Genomic DNA, 23,089 nt, shown 5'->3' with positions numbered 1-23,089 from the left:
GGACCATTCATTCTTTGCCTGTTTTGCTTTTATGATCATTCTCAGATCAGGCCTGTTAGCAGGCTGTGGCTGTGGCCGCCCGGTCCCTCTGGCTGTCCGTGGGGGTAGGCAGGCCACCATACTTGCCTTCTGTGCCTCCCTCACACTAGCGCTGGCCCGGGCTCCACTCATGGATGCCCAGGCGAACTTGACACGACGGGGAAGGAACTGGCTGAATGCCGCCATTTGCTGTTTTGCCTCGCTGAACCTGTCAGCGATGGCATTAACCGCTCCACCAAACAAACCAGAAGGTTTAACAAGGGCGACCAGCAAGGAGACCTTATCTTTGTCCCCCATCCCTGAGAGGTTGCGCGATAGGTGCTTCTCCGCCACAACCAAGCTACCCATTGAACGGCCGATATGACGGGCCATTTGCTTGGTCGCCTGGAGAGACAAATTTGTGGCGCGGCACAGCTCTGCCACTGCCTCAGGCCCAATTCCCTCCCCACTATTGAGTTCACTCAGCAGGTCTGCTTGGTAGGCCTGCAACACTGCCATTGTATGTAGTGACCCACAAGCAAGACCCGCTACTGTATAGGCTTTGCCCACCAACACCGAGGTGGCCTTATATGGCTTACAAGGTAAAGTTGGCCCACCTAAATTACCTGTCATTGATGGAGAGAGGTGGCTCGCAAGCACCTCCTCCACCCTCGGCATCACTAAATAGCTGTGCTGCTCACTCCCCATGATGGCTGAGTAATCAGACATTGCGGGGTTATAAACACGGCTAGTGTATGGTTTTCCCCAGAAGCGTGATATCTCATCATGCACTTCTAGAAAAAGAGGAGTTTTCTGTGGTGTGAGGGAGATTTATATTTATTTTCACTGGAGAGGAAGTGCCCATCCAGCCTGCTACGAGCCACTTCCTCTTCCCCAAGCCAGTCTATATTCAACTTTTCAACTGCCCTCGTAATCACCTCAAGCAGCTCTTTATATGCTTGAAAGTTGCTCTCAGTTTTTGGTGCAATGGCACCCTCTACCGACTCCTCGGAGTCAGAGAGGGCGTTTTGGCTTTCCATAGGGGAAGTAGGAGTCACGACGAGAACTCCAAAGTCAGGCGGAGAGCCGGACCCAGAAGACAGAGCAAGAGATAGAGCAGCACTCGTCTCCGACTCCTCTTCCAAATCCCTAGGAGATCCCCAGGACCTGAGCTGGCTGGCTGCCTCAGCAGTGGCCGGCCCAGATCCATGAGGCTCTGAAACCCAACTCCCTTTGGATGAGAAGAGAGCGAGTCGCGAGCGGAGCTGCTTAATCGTAAAACGTTCACAAGACCCCTCAAGGACTGCCATCGCATTCTCCACCGCTAAACACTTCACACAGAAAGCATGTCTGTCTCCTCCCATGATGAAATGGGAGCAAGGCGTAACACACTTTCTGAATTCTCTCTTGCTCATTCTTTCTTTCTCTTTTCTTTTCTTTTACAAAGGAATAGAAAAGTTAATAGATTTTGAGAAAATATAGAGGAGAAGTGAAGTGTGTTTTTGTTACACAAACAAACAACATGCAGTCTCGCTGAAGATAATAAGGCTGACGGCATGGTTCACAGGTGCCATATATATATATATATATATATATATATATATATATATATATATATATATATATATATATATATATATATATATAAAGCACACGATGCGCTTAATTGCCACGTCACCTGATCATGGCAGGCCTTTAAATAGAGGCATGATTTTACACAAGCTTCAGATGCCGGTCGCATGCTCAAGGGCACTCCCATAGTGTTATGCTAAACGCAACGTCGAGGGAACAGCTTTGATTCCTTTAGTTTGTTTATTTATTTTTTGATTGATTGATTTTATCTGCTTCTTGTAGGGCTTGCTATCCTGTGGTGCGTGGGCATGCTTTGACGAGTTCAATCGCATTGACTTGGAGGTGCTGTCTGTGGTGGCACAACAAATTCTCACAATTCAGAGAGGTGTGTGTATATGGAGAGTCTATCTACAGTATACAGCTCTGGAAAAAATTAAGAGACACTGCAATTTTTTCTTAAATCAGCATCTCTACATGTATGGCAGCCATTCCATCCCAGTGTCTGTTGAATTCCAACACAGGCACACCTCATTCTACTGAATGAATTGATCACCTGAACCAAATTTTATTTAATGAGGAAAAGTATAAAAACCACTGCTGTGGTCATCACCAGCTTCTTGCAATATGACCAGCTGGATGACAAAGACAGTGTTTTTTATAATTTTCCTCATTAAATAAAATTTGGTTCAGGTGATCACTTCATTCAGTAGAATGAGGTGTGCCTGTGTTGGAATTCAACAGACAGTAGGATGGAATGGCTGCCATACATGTAGAGATGCTGATTTAAGAAAAAATTGCAGTGTCTCTTAACCCCCTATCAGGGGTTGGGAACCTGTGGCTCACGAGCTATATATGGCTACTTCAATGATGATTATGGCTCAATGGCGGGAGAAAAAAATTAATAAAAATCATCACGGATAACAAAAGCTAGTGTGTCGATTCAATTAAAACTCTAAATATTACATATTTTAAAATATTACATGTATTCACAAATCAAAAGTGATGTGGCACATCAAGCTCAAATTTCATTAGCCATGTGGAGCAGAGCAGTAATTTCCTAGTCTAATTTAGATGACTGGAAACTACATGGCCAGTGTGTTTTTAGTTTTTTAACAAAGGTAAAATGGCTAAAAGAAAAAAAAGACGTTCATATCTTTCTTTCCAGTTTGAACAGACAGACGAATTTATCTATTTTGAAGTTGCATTAATGGTATGTAGTGTTCAGTTTACTCTTACTTATGTACTGCATCTTGTATTAATTTATCATTTGATTAAATTATCATAGTTGGTTAAATTAAGTCAAAGTGCAACCTACAGGCCTATTAGGTGAAGTGCAGGCTGTTACGACAAGAACACGCAGAATGTGAAAAGGCCTTTATTACATTACCACTACTTTATAATTTTGCAATAGTAGTAAAGATAATAACTATAGTAATAAGGAGACATGCATAAAAACATTAAAAAAAAAAAAAAAAAAAGGTAAACTTTTCCCTGGCTCTAAAATCATAACTTTTTTTTTTTTTGCTTTTATGGCTCTGCCAGCTGAAAAGGTTCCAGACCTCTGGTAATCATGGTCACACATGCACACTCTGGATAGCGGTAACACACGCAACACTAATCTATATGTCAAAATTTATAATTATGTTGATATCCCCATTTTGAAAATGTTAGACTTTTTGTGAACCATCTGTGATAATTTTGCTTTTCTGAAATAGACATAACTGGATAAAAGAGGTCATTATGCCATTTATGACATCTCTCGATGATTTGAACAACTTCAGTGGCTATTAAAAATGATATTATGTATTAAACAAATGCTAATATTGCCTGGCAAGAATGTCAAGCTGATTGTTCACTCTTGCTTTAATTCATGGTTTAATTCACTTAGCCCACGTCTTACATTAGAGTTTTGGGTCAAAATGAAATGGTCATTAAGTCACCATAAGGATGCTTTACAATCATGACATTATGTGAGTCCTGAATTGTAGATTACCTCTCTTGCCAGAGTCAGGAATAATAGATATCACAAAGGGAAATCCACTTTTTAAAGATCTGAATCACTTCAGAATGGACAGTTAGATGAAATGAAGGCTGCATTTAGAAACATATTATACTAAATATGCACTCATTCAAATAAATAATTTAGCTCCATTAGCATTCTGTCTGTTAAAGCCCTAAGAAGTTCTAAGAAATCCATGTTGCTGTGTAGGGATTGCAGCTCATGCCGAGATGCTGATGTTTGAGGGTACGGAGTTAAGGCTCAACCCATCCTGTGCTGTCTTCATCACTATGAATCCAGGATATGCTGGCCGCTCTGAACTGCCTGATAACCTGAAGGTACAATATGTAGATCAAGAACACTAACTGAAAAACTCCATCTGGGGCTAATACAAACATGTTACACAAGCATGTTACACAAGCCAATCACATCCATTAATAACTATTTTTAGATATGAAACACTTCACTGACCCGGCTTTTACCTCAATCGTTCATGTTTCGAAGGCCAAAGATTCTCCACAAAGTGGAGCTAATGGCCCTTATGGTAATATCATGGGTACCCAAAGACATCTGCCAGAATGGAAACAAAACCTGAAGCATGTGGCACACTGCACAGTTGGCACGCACTCAAATAATTTTCCTGCCAGAGTTCCCTTAGTTGTACTGCAGTAACATGTGTTCTCAACTCAATTAAAATCTTACTGGATTAACAAGGTTTAATCTTTAAGGAACATAATCGCTGAAGCTTTAAAATGCAATTCTGTTGAGTGTTTTTAATTTCCTAAGATCAACTTGTTTTTTTTTTTGTTTGTTTGTTTTAATACTGTTTAGCTGTATTGCATTCTCTTGGCACAAAAAGGTGTATAGTTTGTATTTTGGATGAATGTTCCATTATATTAAATAAATAGAACATGTTTGGGGAAAAAAGTGAATGCCAAATGAATGCCAGTGTCTTATAATATAGTGAAAATATTGAATAAAAAAAAACCATCACTTTATACTGTATATAGAACACATTTTATAAAATTAATTTAAGGAATGAGTCATGAGAATGAAACCAGCAACACTCTGTCGTTAGGTCAGTTTATGAAAAAATTCTAATTTTACTAATTTGACTGTTCAAATTTATTTGAGATATTATATACAATCTAGCTTTCGCTGTCCACTAATTACTGCATTTTTCCAAAATGTATCTGAATGTCCTTCACACATTTGCTTCATTCTTTTGCAATTTTTGATGTCACATATTATATTGATAGTTTTGTCTGGAAGGAAAAGATGAGGGCTAAATGTATTATTACTAATTCATCATTAGACGTATGTTTATCCATAATACAGATGTCTGTATGGTCTGTAAAGTCAGTCAGTGTAGAAATCTTGGCATGCACATCTTTTAAACCTTTGTCTCAGGCCTTGTTCCGCACTGTGGCTATGATGGTTCCGGATTACGCACTGATCGCCGAGATCGTGCTCTATTCTTGTGGTTTTGTAACTGCTCGTCCGCTCTCAGTGAAGATCGTGGCCACGTATCGACTCTGCTCAGAGCAGCTGTCCTCTCAGAGCCACTATGATTATGGTATGAGGGCCGTCAAATCTGTCCTGACCGCCGCTGGAAACTTAAAGGTAAGCCAGCTTCATCAGATATTCAGGATGTTCAAAATATCACTTGGTCAATGGTTACTTATTATTTATATCTGAAAGAAATACATTTTTCCTTAGCCCCATACCATTTGTTTTGATTGAAAAACAAAATTCCAGCATTCAAAATTCAATGTACACATATTCACCTTCCTAAAATACAATTCCAAAATATTTAGTTGTTAAAATACCATCAACCTCACAAATTCAGGCTGCAAAAATTCAGGCCTTAAAATTCGGGTCTTAAAATTCAAGTCTTCATATCCGGGTCTCACAGGAAGAGCAATGGATTGCCGATACTATTGTAACATGTTACTCTGGGCCGGGCCTTGTGGTGGGATTTTGCAGACAAGCCACAAGAGAAGATTAACCTAGCGGACTGGGATAAAGTTGGCTTGACGTTGGATGTTCGGTATTCACAGATATGCGCAAATTAAGGGACTGTCTCTAAAGTTACATATTGGTATACATGTTTCTAACTTCAATAGCATTTGAAGGGAATGACTTGGTCATAAAACCAACTATAAAGTGTTCATCTAGGTGTCAGCTATAACGCACACCTTTTTATCAAAAATCCAAAAGGTGTGCATCATACCTGACACCTACAGGAACACTTTCCAGTTGGTTTTGTGACTGTAAGTCATTCTCTTCAACTGCTATTGAGCTTTAAACTATGATATATTTTGTGTATATGTCCATACAGTATAAAGACATCAATGTTTGGATATGATTTGATAGTTTATTTAATTAAATTTCAAAAATCTAAAAGGTGTGTGCTCTTGTTTTTCCCTCATTGTAAAGAAAGCACGTAAGCCACCAAAATGGATTTCAGACTTTAGCAAAAATCAGGATGATTTTAGGGTCTAGGTAAAGATATTGACCTCAAAACCTTCCCTTTCCCTCCACTATTTTCCTATTTCAGCATAGTATCTTTTTATGCAGCTTTCTGAAAATGAATGCATGCATGCCATTTCGATGCCAATTTGTTTTCTGCATCATCACACTTCGGAATGCACCCTTTCGTCCTGTTGCGGAATGACTTGTGGAGTGAAGAAGTAAGCGCTCTTAGCCTCCTGGGCTCGACTCATAAATGGCAGCGATAGTAAAGAATGAGAAAAAAAATGCATAAGAGGAGTGTGTGAATGAGACTTTCCCCAAAAGACATCAATGAGTTGTATGTGTGATAAGTCTTTCACTTCGAGGCTAACCTCGAGGGTTGCCCTTTCCTTTCCATTTGGTTATTTCTCCATTTCTGCCTTCTCATACATCCTCACTGTGTTTTTGAAATGTCACAGCTGAAGTTCCCTGAGGAGAACGAGGACATTCTTCTGCTGAGGTCCATCATCGATGTTAACCTTCCCAAATTTTTAGCCCATGATTTGCCACTGTTTGAGGTAAAATTTGCATATGCCTGTTTACACAGCTCAACATACATCAACTGTACAGAAGTGCCAGCATGTGCGCTTTTGACATAGTTTTTATGAGTTTTTGACCAGATGCTACAGTCAGAAAAAGTAGCATTAAGGCAGCAGATAGCCAATTCACTGAAGGAGAAAGGACACAGGACATGAAAGATGTCCTTCTGATCTGATCCATCTGAAAGATGTTGCTTCTGGTAGCTGTTATTTTTGCTTTGGTCTGACTTTATCTAGGTAGATGCTTACCTGTGAAACTTTGGTTTCTAAGCCAATAGAAAACAAGTGGGCGGGGCTATGGTCTTTTGGAGACCACAAAATTGGAGGAGCTGCTATTTATTAGGACTTTTTCGCTTGTTTTCTTACTGATGCTTGACGCACATCTGAAAAAATTAGCCATTTGTTCCATTTACAGTACATTTTTGTGATAAAAGGGTTGTTTTCCTTCTCTACTTGCTAAAATGCTCTTTTGTTGGCAAATCTGACAGTACCTTTGATTTATCTAGCATTTGATTTATTTACCTTTATCAATATGGAAGTTACTAATGGCAAACTACCACTCATTGCTAAGCTAATAATTGTGAAAGCAGACATTACACCCTTTTTACACTACTTAGCAAGTAAAATTATCTTAAATGTAGTCAGATCTATCTAGTATTTCCTATTATTAGTGTACTATAAACCAAATGTGATTATTAAACCTATCTTATTAAACCAGGTCATTTTTTAAAATTATAGGCATTTGTTTCTAGAAAGAAGAATCTAACAAGCTGAATATTATATTTAATTTATAATAACCTCATAATAAGAAATAGTAGATAAATTTGCCCATATTCAAAATATTTACACTTGATAGGATGTGCAGTGTACTCATAATTTGCCATTGTTTGAGGTAAAAGTGTATGCCTTTTTTATTTTAAGATGTAAAGTTTATAGTGAATAATTTAATGATTACTACTGATTTTCAGTTCACATTTTTGTAGGGACACGACTTTAATTTCAGACCATTTGACATCTCTTTTTTTTTTTTAACTACTTTTCCTCCTTTACTAATTCCCTCTAGGGAATCACTTCAGATCTTTTTCCTGGTGTAAAACTCCCAAAACCAGACTACAGCATCCTGCTGGAGGCCATTAAAGAGAACAGTGAGAAGATGAACTTGCAGGTAACAGATTTCTTTGCAGAGAAGATCCTGCAGGTTTTTGAGATGATGATCGTGCGTCATGGCTTCATGATGGTGGGAGAGCCTTTTGGAGGGAAGACGAGTGCCTATCGAGTCCTCGCCGCTGCCTTGAACGATATCTGTGAGAAGGTAACATGTTTCTTTTCTTATTCTTAAATGAACAGAAAGGTGAAAATTCCAATGTATGATATCCATAACACATAATATTGTGGTGGAGGGTACAATATCTGCTTATAAATTCTCATTTTCAGAAATGACCACAGATAACATACAATAGACTATACTATACTATTCTGTCAACTCCAGAATTATTGGTCCCCTTCATGAAAAAAAAGAAAACACAACACAATGATATTTTGAGACTGAAAATATGGAGAAATTATCTAGTTTTTTTAGCCCATATTTTTTCAAACAGAAAAGATTTTTCTGCAAAATACTGGTCTCAAATTTATGTCTAAAAAGGTTGGAGACACTTGTAGAAGATCTTTTCTATACAAAATATTTCAAGCTCCTTTATATTCTGAGATTTTAATATGTGGCCTACCATGTTTGATTCAATAGGATTCAAATCCAGAGACAGAAGAACAGGGCTCTACAGTGCGACCATTTCACTTGCATTTGTGACTGAAAAGTCCTTTGTGTGACTATGAAAAATAGTTAGGAGTGACCTGTTCTGAGTTGTATAATACAACCAGAATAAAAACTACAGGAAGTCCAAAATGCTCAACAGTTACTTTCACACTGCTTTTCATCACCTCAGTCAACCGAACAAGTGTGCAAATACTGCAAAGGACCCATTATGATGAAAAGAGTAACACTGTATATCAGCTGCTTCTCTCAAATTGCCGATCTCACAAACCACCATCTTTTACTGGTCACGCAATATTAACAGCAGACATGGCACTGTACTGTGGGAACCCATCTAAAACTGACAAACAAACAAACAAAAAAACTAATGAAATGTAATGACAGAAAATGTGCTAAGTTATAAATAAATAATTGAATATAAAAAATAGACATTATAATAAATTCATAAAATATATGTTTAATTACTATGGGTTACATTTAATATCAATTTGAATATATTAGTAGGTTATTTCTTTAGAAGGCTATTAGCCTTCTTTTTCCTAATATGGATCATTTTTATATTCATCTACTTTTTTATTAGGACTCTTTATTGTTTAAGATATTTAAAAATAAATATTTTATGCTTGTTCATTTATCAATTAACCAACATTATTCGTCATTGCTATTATTTTAATTCAATTAAAAGTGATCTCCTGATTAAAGCTTAAACAAAAAAACGATTGGTATCTGGATTGGTATCGGTCAATCAAGATGACAAGAAATCGGTATTGGCTGTAAAAATCCTGATCGGAGCATCAGTAATGAACGCCATTAAACTAAAGCGCTTTGCATATGGCGGGTAAATGAATTCACCCAATCACATCCTATAAGATTATTTAGATATATACACAACTTACACAGAGCAGTTTGAGAACTGGCTTTGGAGAATTTGGAAAATGGCTAATAGTGTAGCTTTAAATATATTTAAGAGGAGCAGACTTCAAAGACTGAACATTGAGGTTTTTTGTATTTGTTTACAAGGTGGAACAGGTTAACAGTTGTTTTTTTGCATACAGCCTGTAAAATTAACTGAAAAAATTCAATTTAGATTATCAGAAGGTAAATCAATTTGTCATGGCTCACACTATGTTCCTAAATTCTGTCATAATTGTCAAGCTCAAGTTTTCTCATGCCTACTTGTGCATTATATTGTGGCACATTAACATTACCATCTCTTAAAAAAAAAAAATAAATAAATAAATAAAAATAAACTTCAACCATGCTCCTAAATTTTTTACTGTGCTCCTAAATTTTTTAAAATAATAGCACAAGTGCTCCTAAAAAATTGTTACCATAGAGCCCTGATGAAATGACCATTGCAAAATGGAGATGCTACTGTTTCATTGACTATGTTTACATGCACATCAATATTCCGAAATTAATCCGAATTTGTCAATATTCTAATCAGTATTATGTCATGTTGTAAACACCATAATCTGATTGCCCAATTCAGATTAAGACAATATTCTGATTCCCACCCCTGGTATATGCCTGTTTTAATTGGAAATGTGTTGCATATAAACACCTTATATAGAAAATCCACTGAAAGGATATATATGTGCATGCTCAGTCCACAGGGAATTATGGTTGCTAACAGATGCTTAGCTGCAAGCTAGGTATTTAGGAATGGCAACTCAGACATACTTACAACAACCATGTATACAGTATACAATATTCCAATGCCTGTACGCATATAAACATTGTATTCGTTATTGTTCTCAGCTGCCAGCACTTAGCACTGATTATGTTTGGGATATATACCGCTCGCTTCCCTGTACATCTCGCGGAGTATTAGATATAGTATAGTATAATAGTAGATAGTCCATGTTACGTACCTTGATAGATTTATTTAGTTTACCACGATAGATTAGTTCATTTAGACCACGCTAGTATTTCTGCTCCCAGTTCCCTGTCATAGCTTTATGTTTCCTGTTTTGTGTTTTGACCCTGTTTTCTGTGACCGCGACATCGATTCCTGCTTTGCCCCATTTATGCCTGTTTGCCGATCGCCCGACCCACTGCCTGTTTTTCACTACGCATCTGTTTCACGATTTGGATTTATCTGAATGTCTCCTTTAAATATGAACGTCTTTACCTGCACCTCCTCCGTATTCTACTCCCTTATGTCTCGGGACGTAACAGCATGTAAATGTAGTCTCTGTTGTAGAGGTGTAATGCAATGCCATGATCTGTATCTGCTTAGTACTCCAAGTATACATATCATTATTTAAATCTGATGTGACTGTGGCATAAACCAGACTTATTATTATTATTATTATTATTATTATTATTATTATTATTATTATTATTATTATTATTATTATTATTTTATTTTAATGAACCCTACCACAGCACATTCGCCTCACAACTCCAGGGTCCGGGGTTTGAGTCCCACCGGGGCCATGTGTGTGCGGAGTTTGCATGTTCTCCCCGTGCTTCTGGGGTTTCCTCCGGGTACTCCGGTTTCCTCCCCCAGTCCAAAGACATGCATGGTAGGCTGATTGGCGTGTCTAAAGTGTCCGTAGTGTATGAATGGGTGTGTGAGTGTGTATGGGGTTGTGTCCTGCGATGGACTAGCACACTGATGCTTAGTGGGATAGGCTCCAGGTTCCCTGTGACCCTGAAAATGAGTAAGTGGTAGAAGATGGATGGATGGATGGATGGAACCCTACCACTACATACCAACAGTGGAAAACTCAGGGAAATATGCAGTGTTCGAAATACCAGCACTACCAGTATGGCTTGTAAATTCTGGCTCTGACAGTTCCTCAGCCTCATCTCTGTCACTTGAATTCATAATTGGTCAGTTAGAATTCTGTTCAGGAATTATTATTTTTATTATTGTTTCTACTTGCCCACATGTCTTTATGTCTTTTAATGAATTTTTGGTTTTATTTCCCAAAATATACAGTATATAAAAAATATAAACAAACTAGAGGTCTGAATTAAACCCCCATGACACTGACCAGGCAGTTACTAAGCATGAGTGAACACTGTATAGTATGATCATGAACTTGATCTTTGTGCACCTTCTTTTTGTATATGTGTTTATCGCTGGTTTTAACACATTATCTGATCATTCTGAATAATTAATTCAGTTTCTGTAGCAACCCAACAGTTCCTTGTTTATAGCCCTAATGTTGCCCAACATCCTGACGGTGTGCACAGACAAAAAATGTCTTGTTCTTATCAGACCACACCGCATGACTCCAATTGCAGTTCTAATGAGGACTGAAGAAGTTCCGGTTTTGTGCGTTGTCTCCAGGAAGTATACAACACTTTCAGACAGTTTTATGTTGGTGGAATCAACTGATGTATGAAAGCTGTGCAAACCCTCTTTACCTCCCTCACAATAGTTCTTGCTGTTTGGATGGGTGCATGTAGTATGCTCATGTTGATGGAGGGTGATGGTGATGAATGCCAATCTATCCATCCATCTATCCATCCATTTTCTATACCGCTTTTTCTTCAGGGTTGCAGGGAACCAAGGAGCATCGGGCACAAGGCAGGGTATACACTGGACAGGGTACCAATCCATCACAGGGCACAGTCACATACATATTCATACACCCATTCATACACTACAGACACTTTGGACATGCCAGTCAGCCTACCATGCATGTCTTTGGACTGGGGGAGGAAACCGGAGTACCCGTAGGAAACCCCTGCAGCACGGGGAGAACATGCAAACTCCGCGCACACACAGGGCAGTGGCGGGAATCGAACCCAAAACCTTGGCAGTGTGAGACGAACATCAGATTTAAATTGAAATACAGATATGAATTTCATTGCCATGAGTGCCAATGAAGTTGGCAAATTAACATCTATTGTTTGAGTGGAAAATTTTAATTGCATACAAGTTTTATTTTATACAATGTTTTCTGCCCATTTAACTAATGAGTGCCAATAATTTCAACACTGCACCAGCTGCATCAAGTGTTTTGGTTTGGTAAACTATATTTACTAAAAATAGAACTCTTTCCCTTAGAATCAAACCAATGTTGAAATACTATACAAGCATTCTGTAAAGATTTTAGGCAAAATCTATAAGATTTGTATAAGATTTCAGGCAAACATATTATATGCACTGCAGCTAGAGATATTATCCTCATCTGTATAACAGAAGAGTGCCCGTATAACCATTTCTGTATTCTTTAACACGTTATCATTGTTTACACATCAGTCTTGTCACATATTTAATTCAAAATAAACCACTATGCCCAGAAATAAAAGCTGACATCAATAATACCATGACCTAATGAGTAAGGAATGTTTGTTCAGACCTGTACATCCAAGTGTGTGTGAGAGAGATCATATCTCAAATAATCTGCCATGTTGTCAATTTTATCCATACCTTTTCACTCAAACTGAGCTTTCAAATAGCTACATCTCAAATAGCTGTGAATCGGTGTAGGCAGGCTGAGGATCCACACTTCTTATCTCAGCCTCCACCTCAAAAGGAATTTTGAGAATGAGCCAAAGTAGTACAAGCGATATAACCCACATGTCACGAGACATAAAATGCAGATTTAGTACATGAATCTCAAGCAGAGCTGCTTGCTTGAAGTTGCCCCACTTTCAAGTCGAGTTCACAGCTCTAAAATTCAGGAAATATTAACAAATAAGAGAGGAGAACCTAAATATTTCAAAAGGTGGCCACAGTAGCTTTCATAATAATTATGCAGTTCATGTTATTTTGTTGATAGTTCACATAAAGAAAGTCTGGAGATCTTTTATTTCCACTTGACTTAAAAAGGCCATTTTCCTCTAAGTGCATTTTAAATATTGGGTCCCTGTAAACTCAAACACTAAATATTCAAGTAAGGTTAACCCTTCACTGATCTAAGGTATTATAGTTTGCAGGTGTAATTTATTTGTGGAAAACCCAAATGACCAAAAATAGTTTGTTTGAGGTCCTACTTGTGTGAAGGAAACACAGGAAGCTGGGAGATAAGTCATGATAATTGACATAAAAATATATGTTAATTGTGTTCAATAATCCACCAATCTCCATAGTCTGATGAAAATAACACAGGGCTGAGTGTAGAGCTTGTAGAAACTACATTTCCAATGTCTAAAAATGAACCTTTCCATCAGTGTTTGTCAGAACACGGATTTCTTCTTCTTCTTCATTTTCCACGAGAGTCTATGGTGGCCCATAGAATGCTTCATACACCTTTATGAAATTTGGCACAGTGATAGAGCACAGTTTCAGCTACCTTAACAGTACTTTGGGTGTACGACACTCAAGCCCTCTAGCACCACCAATAGGGCAAAGTTGGACATATGTTTACAATGATAATTCAACACAGTGTTGTAGAAACACGATTCCGCTGTCCTCTGATTATTTGGGTCAAGTCAAGTTCAACCACAATGTTACCATAATGTTCATTTCTGCTATATTGGATTTTCCACCATTTTGAATCCACCCCCCCATAACCCAATTTTTTTCACTTCTTGTTCTGCAAATTTGGTGAGGGATATTGCCCAGTAGTGATGCCGGATGTTTTCATGTCTTGCAATTTTCTGTTCATTAGACTTCTTCCTTGTTTGATGGATAGTATGCAATTACCTAAGAACATTCTCATTGTTAGATTTCAGCAAGAACAAAGAAAAAACAAATATAAAAAAATAATATATGTGTTTTTTGTGGGCTGAAAGCATTTGTACCAATCACACAGCATAATGAGGACCAAAGCACATAGAAGATTGTGTAAACAGCATATTCAGACCAAAGATGTTTGTATAACTAAATAATAAACACAAACTTGTCTTCGGTACAAATTTCATTCAGGAAGACTGGATGACGTTAGTTTTTGGAGATTATAGATATAGACTATAATTTACATGATCATGTAGGAGATTGAATGTCATTTGGACTTTGTAATGATAAAACCCTTTAAGTGGAAAACTTAAATTATTTGTTATGATGATTCCAAATTATTGGGTGGAAAACAGCAGACACAATTGTGCACAAATACCCAAGATGTAAATGGTAACATATTCTAACTGCATACTAAATAAAATGCACATAATATTAATAATGTTCTGGTAATAACATTAATATTTTTTAATCCTGTGCAGGGCCTGATGGATGAGAACAAGGTTCAGATCACTGTTATTAACCCCAAGTCTATAACCATGGGTCAGTTGTATGGTCAGTTTGACCCTGTCTCTCATGAGTGGTCAGATGGCGTACTTGCTGTGACCTACAGAGCCTTTGCCACCTCTCAGGTATGCTGTTATAGTGGTTTACAGTGCATACGGAAAGTATTCACAGCGCTTCACTTTTTCCACATTTTCAAAATTTGCAAATTATGTTACAGCCTTATTCCAAAATGTATACAATTTATTATTTTCCACAAAATTCTACAAACAATACCCCATAATGACAACTTGAAAGAAGTTTGTTTGAAATCTTTGCAAATTTATAAAAAAATAAAAAGCAAAAAAGGCACATGTACATAAGTATTCACAGCCTTTGCCATGACACTCAAAATTGAGCTCAGGTGCATCCTGTTTCCACTGATCATCCTTAAGATGTTTCTACAACTTAATTGGAGCACACCTGTGGTAAATTCAGTTGATTGGACATGATTTCGAAAGGCACACACCTGTCTATATAAGGTCCCACAGTTAACAATGCATGTCAGAGCAAAAACCAAGCCATGAAGTCCAAGGAATTGTCTGTAGACCTCTGGGACAGGATTATATTGAGGCACAGAACTGGGGAAGGGTACAGAATCATTTCTGCAGCATTGACGGTCCCAATGAGCACAGTGGCCTCCATCATCCGTAAATGGAAGAAGTTTGGAACCACCAGGACTCTTCCTAGAGCTGGCCGCCCGGCTAAACTGAGCGATCGGGGGAGAAAGGCCTTAGTCAGGGAGGTGACCAAAAACCCGATGGTCACTCTGACAGAGCTCCAGCGTGTCTCTGTGGAGAGAGGAGAACCTTCCAGAAGAACAACCATCCCTGCAGCACTCCACCAATCAGGCCTGTATGGTAGAGTGGCCAGACGGAAGCCACTCCTCAGTAAAAGGCACATGACAGCCCGCCTGGAGTTTGCCAAAAGGCACCTGAAGGACTCTTGCACCAAGAGCAGGACAAACATTGAACTATTTGGCCTGAATGGCAAGCATCATGTCTGGAGGAAACCAGGCACCAGTCATCACCTGGCCAATACCATCCCTACAGTGAAGCATCATGCTGGCAGCATGATGCTGCCACCACGATGCTGCCATGGGGATGTTTTTCAACAGCAGGAACTGGGAGACTAGTCAGGACCGAGGGAAAGATGAATGCAGCAATGTACAGAGACATCCTTGATGAAAACATGCTCTGGACCTCAGATTGGGGCACAGGTACATCTTCCAACAGGACAACGACCTTAAGCACACAGCCAAGATAACAAAGGAGTGGCTACAGGACAACTCTGTGAATGTCCTCGAGTGGCCCAGCCAGGACCCAGACTTGAACCCGATTGCACATCTCTGGAGAGGTCTGAAAATGGCTGTGCACCGACACTCCCCTTCCAACTTGATGGAGCTTGAGCGGTCCTGCAAAGAAGAATGGGAGAAACTGCCCAAAAATAGGTGTGCCAAGCTTGTAGCATCATATTCAAAAAGACTTGAGGCTGTAATTGGTGCCAAAAGTGCTTCAACAAAGTATTGAGCAAAGGCTGTGAATACTTATGTACATGTGCTTTTTTTGTTTTTTTATTTTCAATAAATTTGCAAAGATCTCAAACAAACTTCTTTCACGTTGTCATTATGGGGTATTGTTTGTAGAATTTTGAGGAAAATAATGAATTTAATCCACATTGGAATAAAGCTGTAACATAACAAAATGTGAAAAACGTGAAGCGCTGTGAATACTTTCCAGATGCACTGTACATGATTGAAATGTGCACTTAAATTTCCTTTGCATAAAGAAGGCAGTAAGGTCACAAAAAAGCCCAGAAAGGAGGCAAAATACAGTCCATTCCAAAACTACTGGAACCACAAGGCCAATTAATTTGTTTGTGCTATAAACCAAAGACATTTGGGAGTGATATGAGGTGAGAAATCATATTCATATGAAAAGATGGATATGAGATGAGAGATTAGGATTTCAGCTTTTATTTACATCTAAATGTGTTAATGTTGTCCCAACTATCTATATAGAGGAGAAATAAATCACAAGTAAGACGGTCGGTGTTACTTCCACGAGAGCTTTACTCGAATGGAAAATTACTGCTTTTCCTCCAGGTATATGGGCGGAGACTAAAGCAATCGATCCCAGAGTGCAGGATTCAGACCATCCTAATAGATGACTGATCAGCGTTATACTCATTTGAATCATCATGTATTAACACATTAAAATGGAACAACAGCGAAAAATAAACACTCTTTTAACTTTTTTTTTTTTTTTTTTTTTTTAAACATTTGACTATTTAACTTAACACATTTCAACTTGTCACATTAAGCAACATAAAACATTGAACCATTTGTATCATACCCAATTTTTCTGCAGGCAAAAGTATAGGAACTGATAAGTCTTGAAGTAAATGAAAGTAAATAACACTTAATATTTGGTTGCATATCCCTTGCTCATAATAAATGTATCAAGCCTGCAACTCATCGACAATTGTTGATTTCTTCTTTTGTGATGCTTTTCCAGGCTTTTACCACAGCTTCTTTCACTTGTTTGTTTGTCCCTCTCCCTTCAGTCTTCTCTTCAGGAGGTGAAATGATGCTCAGTTGGGTTAAGGTCTGGTGATTGACTTGGCCAGTCTAAACCCTTCCACTTTTTCCCCCTGATAAAGTCATTTGTTGAGTTGGTTGTCTGTTTTGGGTCATTGTCTTGTTGCATGATAAAGTTCCTCCCAATTAATTTGGATGTATTTCTCTGTAAATTGGTAGAAAAATGTTCCTGTAAACTTCTGAATTCATTCTGCTTCCACAGTCATAAGTTACATCATAAATAAAGATTAGGGAGTCTGTTCCAGAAGCAGCCATGCAAGCCCATGCCATGACACTACCTCCACCATGTTTTACAGATGAGCTTGTATGTTTTGTATCATGAGAAAATCCTTTCTTTCTCCACACTTTGGCCTTTGCATTAATTTGGTAGAGGTTCAGCAGAAATGTTTAGTTCAGCAGAAATGTTCAACAGATATGTTCAGCAGAAAAGTTCAGCAGGAATGTTAAGTCCAGCAGAAATGTTCAGCAGAAATGTTTAGTTCAGCAGAAATGTTTAGTTCAGCAGAAATGTACAGCAGAAATGTTTAGTTCAGCAGAAATGTTCAGCAGAAAGGTTCAGCAGAAATGTTTAGTACAGCAGAAATGTTCAATAAAAATGAAACTGGAAAAAAAAATTTTGGTAGAGCTTAATCTTGGTTCCAGAACTTTTGTGGCTCAACTCTGTATTTCTTTGTGAATTCCAATATGGCTTTTTGATTTTGCATGCTGATTAGTGATTTGTATCTTGTGGTCTATCCTTTATATTTCTGCTCTTGAAGTCTTCTTTGAATAGTGGATTGTAATACCTTCAACCCCTGCCCTGTGGAGGTTGTTGTTGAAGTTACTGACTGATGTTTTTGGGTCTTTCTTCACAGCTCTCACAATGTTTCTGTCATCAGTTGTTTTTTCCTTTGTCCACCCATTCAGTGTCTGTTGCTCAGTACACCAGTGGTGTATTTCTTTTTCAGGACATTCCAAATTCTTGTATTGCCTATATCTAATGTTTGAGCAATGCCTCTGATAAATTTTTCCTCTGTTCTCAGCTTCAAAATGGCTTGCTTTTCTCTCATAGACAGATCTCTGACCTTCATGTTAGCTTATCCTTTTTAACAACAAATTAAAAATCGCACATGACCGGTATCTTAAGCTTTTGTAACATCATGCTTATTTATAGGCCTGCCATGATCAGGTGACGTGGCAATTAAACGCATTGTGTGATATAAAAACAGCACCTGTGAACGGCGCCGACAGCCTCTATTATCTGAAGCGAAGACACAATTCACAGGCATGCTCCAGTATGACAAAGCCATGCAATGTCTCGTCCATTCTCAAGGAACAGGTTTACATACGTAACCCAGATTTTCCTTTTCAAAGGGAACTCAATGTTGCATGAGCTTCACGCTGTGGGAATGAGAATTCCATTCCATCATACTTAGGGCATGGCCTGTTCAAAAGAGATCTGAGCCCGAGGGTCACTGCAAGACACTCAGGCCCTGGGTGGAATGCATATCCAGGTTGTAATATTGAATGAATGTGTGTGGCGTAGACCACTCCACCACAGCACACACATCCTGTAAGGGTACCCCGTTGGACAAAGCCTTTAAGGAGGCGATCCCTGTAGTGAAACGAACCATTATGCCCAGAGGTGTAGCAGACTGCACGGCTCATAAGCGATAGAGATTGCTTCCACTGTACAGTTACAGATTCATTGCTTCGACACAGCATCACCTCTACTGTCACTGCCAAAGCAGACCAGCAGCTGCTCTGATTTATTTACTTATTTATGACATAATTACAGAGAGCCCTTATTGGACACAATAGATGCAATTTCTCTTGTTCAGGTGTGAGGAATGGAGGAGGGCAGAAAGCCTGCAACACTACTGGCTGGGCAGCAGATGTAGGCACTTTAGGAATATAATCCAGCCTAGAATATAGAAAGGCCTTGCTAATCTAGGGGCAAAGTCAAGGCAGGAAGGGGCAACAGAGAGAGCTTGTAGATCATCTACTCACTTGAGAGGTGTCAGGGCCAGCAGAAGAGCTACCTTTAGAGTCAGAAGCTTCTCTGAAGCTGACTCTAAGGGCTCAAATGGGGCACCTGACAGACCTTCCAGGACCACAGAAAGGTCCCTTAAAGGTATGCGTGGCCTGCAGATGGGCCTCAGCCACCTGGCACAATGCATAAACTTCGATGTTAGAGGATGTTGCCCCACAGAAGCTCCATCAATAGGAGCATGGCTGGCCAAAATGGCAGCCATGTAGACTCTTATTGTAGAAGGAGCCAACCCTGCTGAGAAACGTCCTTATAAGAGCTCCAGTTGTGCAGTTTACTGGGTCTAGCTGACATTCCTCACACCATGAGACAAAAAGTTGCCACTTGAGCACATATAATATCCTTGTGGATGTCGCTCTAACATTCAGCATGGTCTCTACATCCTCAGTTGTGAGACCAGAATCTATGAGCTGGTGCCCCTCAGGGGCCAGACCCACAGTGTCCATCGTTCCAGCCGAGGGTGATAAATCAGCCCTCAGGTTGAGACAGTAGATCCCTGTGGATGGGAATCTCCTAAGGAGTGCTGTCTAGCAGGGATATCATCTCTGAGAACCATATTCAAGCTGACTAATGCTACTAGCAGCAGACATAGATGGTCTTGGCGAACTCTTGCTAGAACTTGTGGGAGCAGAGCGATCAGGGGAGAAGCGTACAGCCCCAATGGTGCAGGATGAGTGAGGACGAACAGCAGGCAGCGTGTTGTCTCTTCAGAGGAAAAAACATCCACTTCTGCTTGGCCAAAACCTCTGTCATATGGACTCCACCACTTGTGGATGGAGCCTCCAATCCTCGGGCCTCAGCCCCTGCCGCGACAGGATGTCTACCCCCACATTCTGGTTCCCTGCAATGTACATTGCATTCACTGACAAAAACTTCCCCTCCACCCAGAGAGGAATTAGTTGTGCCTGCCTGAACAAGGGGCGTGAATGTAACCCTCCCTGGTGGTTGATATATGAGACCACCACTGTGTTATTTGTCACAACTGACAAATAGTGATCTCTCATTTGAGTCAGAAAGAATTTCAGTGCTTGAAATATGGTCCACATCTCCAGGCGATTTATTTACCATTCCACAGACCGTTAGCTGTACAGCAGTCTAAGACTGTGCCCCAGCCCATGAGGGAGGCATCTGTCATTACCATCTTATGATGGAGACACATCTAGAGTGTGGCCCGAGGCTAGAAACCAGGAACACCTCCAAATTCTCAGAGCACATAGGCATCGCCACATGACACTGATTACTTTCAGAGGTTTCATCCTCGGACGAAACCCCCGACTTTTCAGCCACCACTGAAATAGTTGTTTGTGTGCAAAAGGCACAAAGTTATGATGTTGGCTGCTGCTCCCATAAGCCCCAACAGTCTCTCGTAGACCCTACGCATGTTGGGGATAGAAACAACCTTATCATAGTACAATCCCATATAACCGCTAGAAAAGTTGTCCTCTGCACTGGAGAAAGCATACTTTTCTTGAGGTTCAACCTGAGCCCCAAGCTCCAAATGCAAACCTCAGGAACTTCCTGTGACTGGACAAAATTTCTATGTGGAAATATGCATCTTTTAGATCTATCTTCACAGATCAGTCCTTGAAATGAATACGATAATGTGGAACGATAAGTTTGAGCATCAGCAAATTGAACCCGTATGTCCGAAGAGTATGGTTTAGATGATGCAGATCTTAAATTGACTCCCATCTTTTTGCTGAACAGGAAATAATAAAAATAATAATAATAATAATAAATAATAAAAACCTCCCTCCATCAGGGAACGTGGTACATGTTCTATGACCCCTTTGTCCAAGAGGGATCTTACTTCCTGAACTAATGTCGGGCTCTGCTCTTTGCTGACTACTGTGGTGAGCACACCTTTGAACCGGGGGGGGGTCGAGCTCTGAAACTGGACCCAGTAACCCTTTTCTATGGTAGACAGAACCCATGGAGAGACATTTGGCAGTTGTTTCCACGCTGCCAGATGGTCTTTTAGTAACGTTAACTTTTCCACATTCTTTTGGAGGGAAAGCATCAGATTTTCATTGCCCTGTGACAGCTCGCTGAGCAGAGAACACTGAAAACTCGGGAAAGCCTTGGCTAGGGGAGGCCCTACAATAGTACTGGGGGCTAACTGCCCTAACAATCTCCCCTTATATATCCCTCCATGGTCCCTCAGAACCACTCCTTCTTTGTCTGCTTGGCCTTTTATGATCATTCTCAGATCAGGCCTATTAGCAGGTTGCTACTGTGACCGCCTGGTCCCCCTGGCTTTTTGCGGGTGGAGGCGGGTCACCACACTCACCTTCTGTGCCTCCCTCACACTAGCGCTGGCTTGGGCTCCACTCGTGGATGCCTGGGTGAACTCAACAGTACAGGGAAGGAACTGGCAGAATGCCATCATACGTCGAGCTTACTCAGCAGGTCTGCTTGGTAGGCCTGCAACACTGCCATTGTATGCAGTGACCAACAAGTGAGACCCGTTGCTGCATAGCTTTGCCTACCAATGCCGATTTGGCCTTACATGGCTTGGATGGCAAAGCCGGCCCCCCTAAATTACCTGCCCTCAATGGAGAGAGGTAGCTTGCAAGAACCTTCTCCACCTTTGGCATAGCTAAATAGCCATGCCGTTCATTCCCCACGATGGCCAAATAATCCGATGTCACGTGGTTATAATTACAGCTAGTGTGTGGATTTCCCCAAAAGCATGATATTTCATCATGCACTTCTGGAAAAAAAGGGGGAGTTTTCTGTGGTGTGAGGGAGATTTATATTCACTGCCTTAGTAATCACTTCAAGCAGCTCTTTATATGCTTGAGAGCTGCTCTCCATTGTTGGTACAATGGCACCCCCTTCTGGCTCCTCAAAGTCAGAGAAGGTTTTTTTTTGGCATTTCATAGTGGAAGGAAGAGTCGCAACGCGAGCTCCAAAATCCGGTGGAGAGCCGGACCCGGAGGACAGAGCAAAAGATCTCTGGCTCCTCTTCCAGATTCATGCAAGATCCGCAGGACTTAAGCCGGTTGGCTGCCTCAGCAGTGGCCGGCCTAGATCTGCAAGGTTCTGAAACCCAACTCCCTTCAGCCAAGAAGAGAGCGAGCCATGAGCAGAGCTGCCCAATTGTAAGGTGTTCGCAATGCGCACAGTCAGACTTCTCAAGGCTGCCCTGGCATTCTCCATCCCTAGACACTTCACACAGAAAGTGTGTCCATCCCCCTCCGTTATTAAATGGGAGCAAGGCATGACACAATTCCTGAATTTTCTCTCACTCATACTTTTCTCTCACTTTTTTTTCAAAGGGACAGAAAAGTAAAGAGATTTTTCTTTCTCTTTTTTGAAAAGATAGAGAGGAAATGAAGAGTGTTTTTGTGAGCATTACACAAACAAGCAACATGCAGACTCACTGAAGATAATAAGGCTGATGGCACGGTTCACAGGTGCTGTTTTTATATCATGCGACGCACTTAATTGCCACGTCACCTGATCACGGCAGGCCTATAAATAGGCATGATGTTACACAAGCTTCAGATACTGGTCAGGTGCGAGGGCACTTCCCACAGCATGAAGCTCATGCAACATTGAGTTCCCTTTGACAGGGAACACCTGTCAGTCACATGTTCCAATATTTTTGCTCACCTACAAATCGGGTGGTCTGAAACAAAATGTGCTATGGTCTATGTTGTTTAACACATCTACATATAAATACCAGGAAATAAAAGTTGGAACTCCAAACTCTCTTCTCACATTTATCTTTTGACACCAGTCAGTGTGAGAAAATGCCTCTTCTAGACCGGCTCGCTAGATGGCTTGGCAAAAAAAGCTCATAGAATCAACATTTACCACTTCACTATTCTAGTTGACCTGCTTGGATCATGTTAGTTT

The 23,089-nt window shown here is 40.0% G+C and overlaps 1 protein-coding gene across 2 annotated transcripts in view; it reads left to right on the top strand.

Moving 5' to 3' along the window:
- dnah7 (dynein, axonemal, heavy chain 7) overlaps positions 1-23,089 on the top strand; it is a 131,935-nt gene that overhangs the window by 41,876 nt on the left and 66,970 nt on the right. For both annotated transcript variants that reach the window (XM_053680873.1, XM_053680872.1), the window contains exons 26-31: positions 1,873-1,975; positions 3,800-3,927; positions 5,000-5,212; positions 6,523-6,621; positions 7,706-7,954; positions 14,537-14,686. In XM_053680873.1, coding sequence (XP_053536848.1) covers positions 1,873-1,975; positions 3,800-3,927; positions 5,000-5,212; positions 6,523-6,621; positions 7,706-7,954; positions 14,537-14,686 — 942 coding nt within the window. The remainder of the gene's footprint in view (positions 1-1,872; positions 1,976-3,799; positions 3,928-4,999; positions 5,213-6,522; positions 6,622-7,705; positions 7,955-14,536; positions 14,687-23,089) is intronic.

This window comes from Ictalurus punctatus, chromosome 6 (genome assembly GCF_001660625.3).
Source record: "Ictalurus punctatus breed USDA103 chromosome 6, Coco_2.0, whole genome shotgun sequence".
Classification (NCBI taxonomy): domain Eukaryota; kingdom Metazoa; phylum Chordata; class Actinopteri; order Siluriformes; family Ictaluridae; genus Ictalurus; species Ictalurus punctatus.
This window is presented reverse-complemented; position numbering and strand designations above follow the sequence as displayed.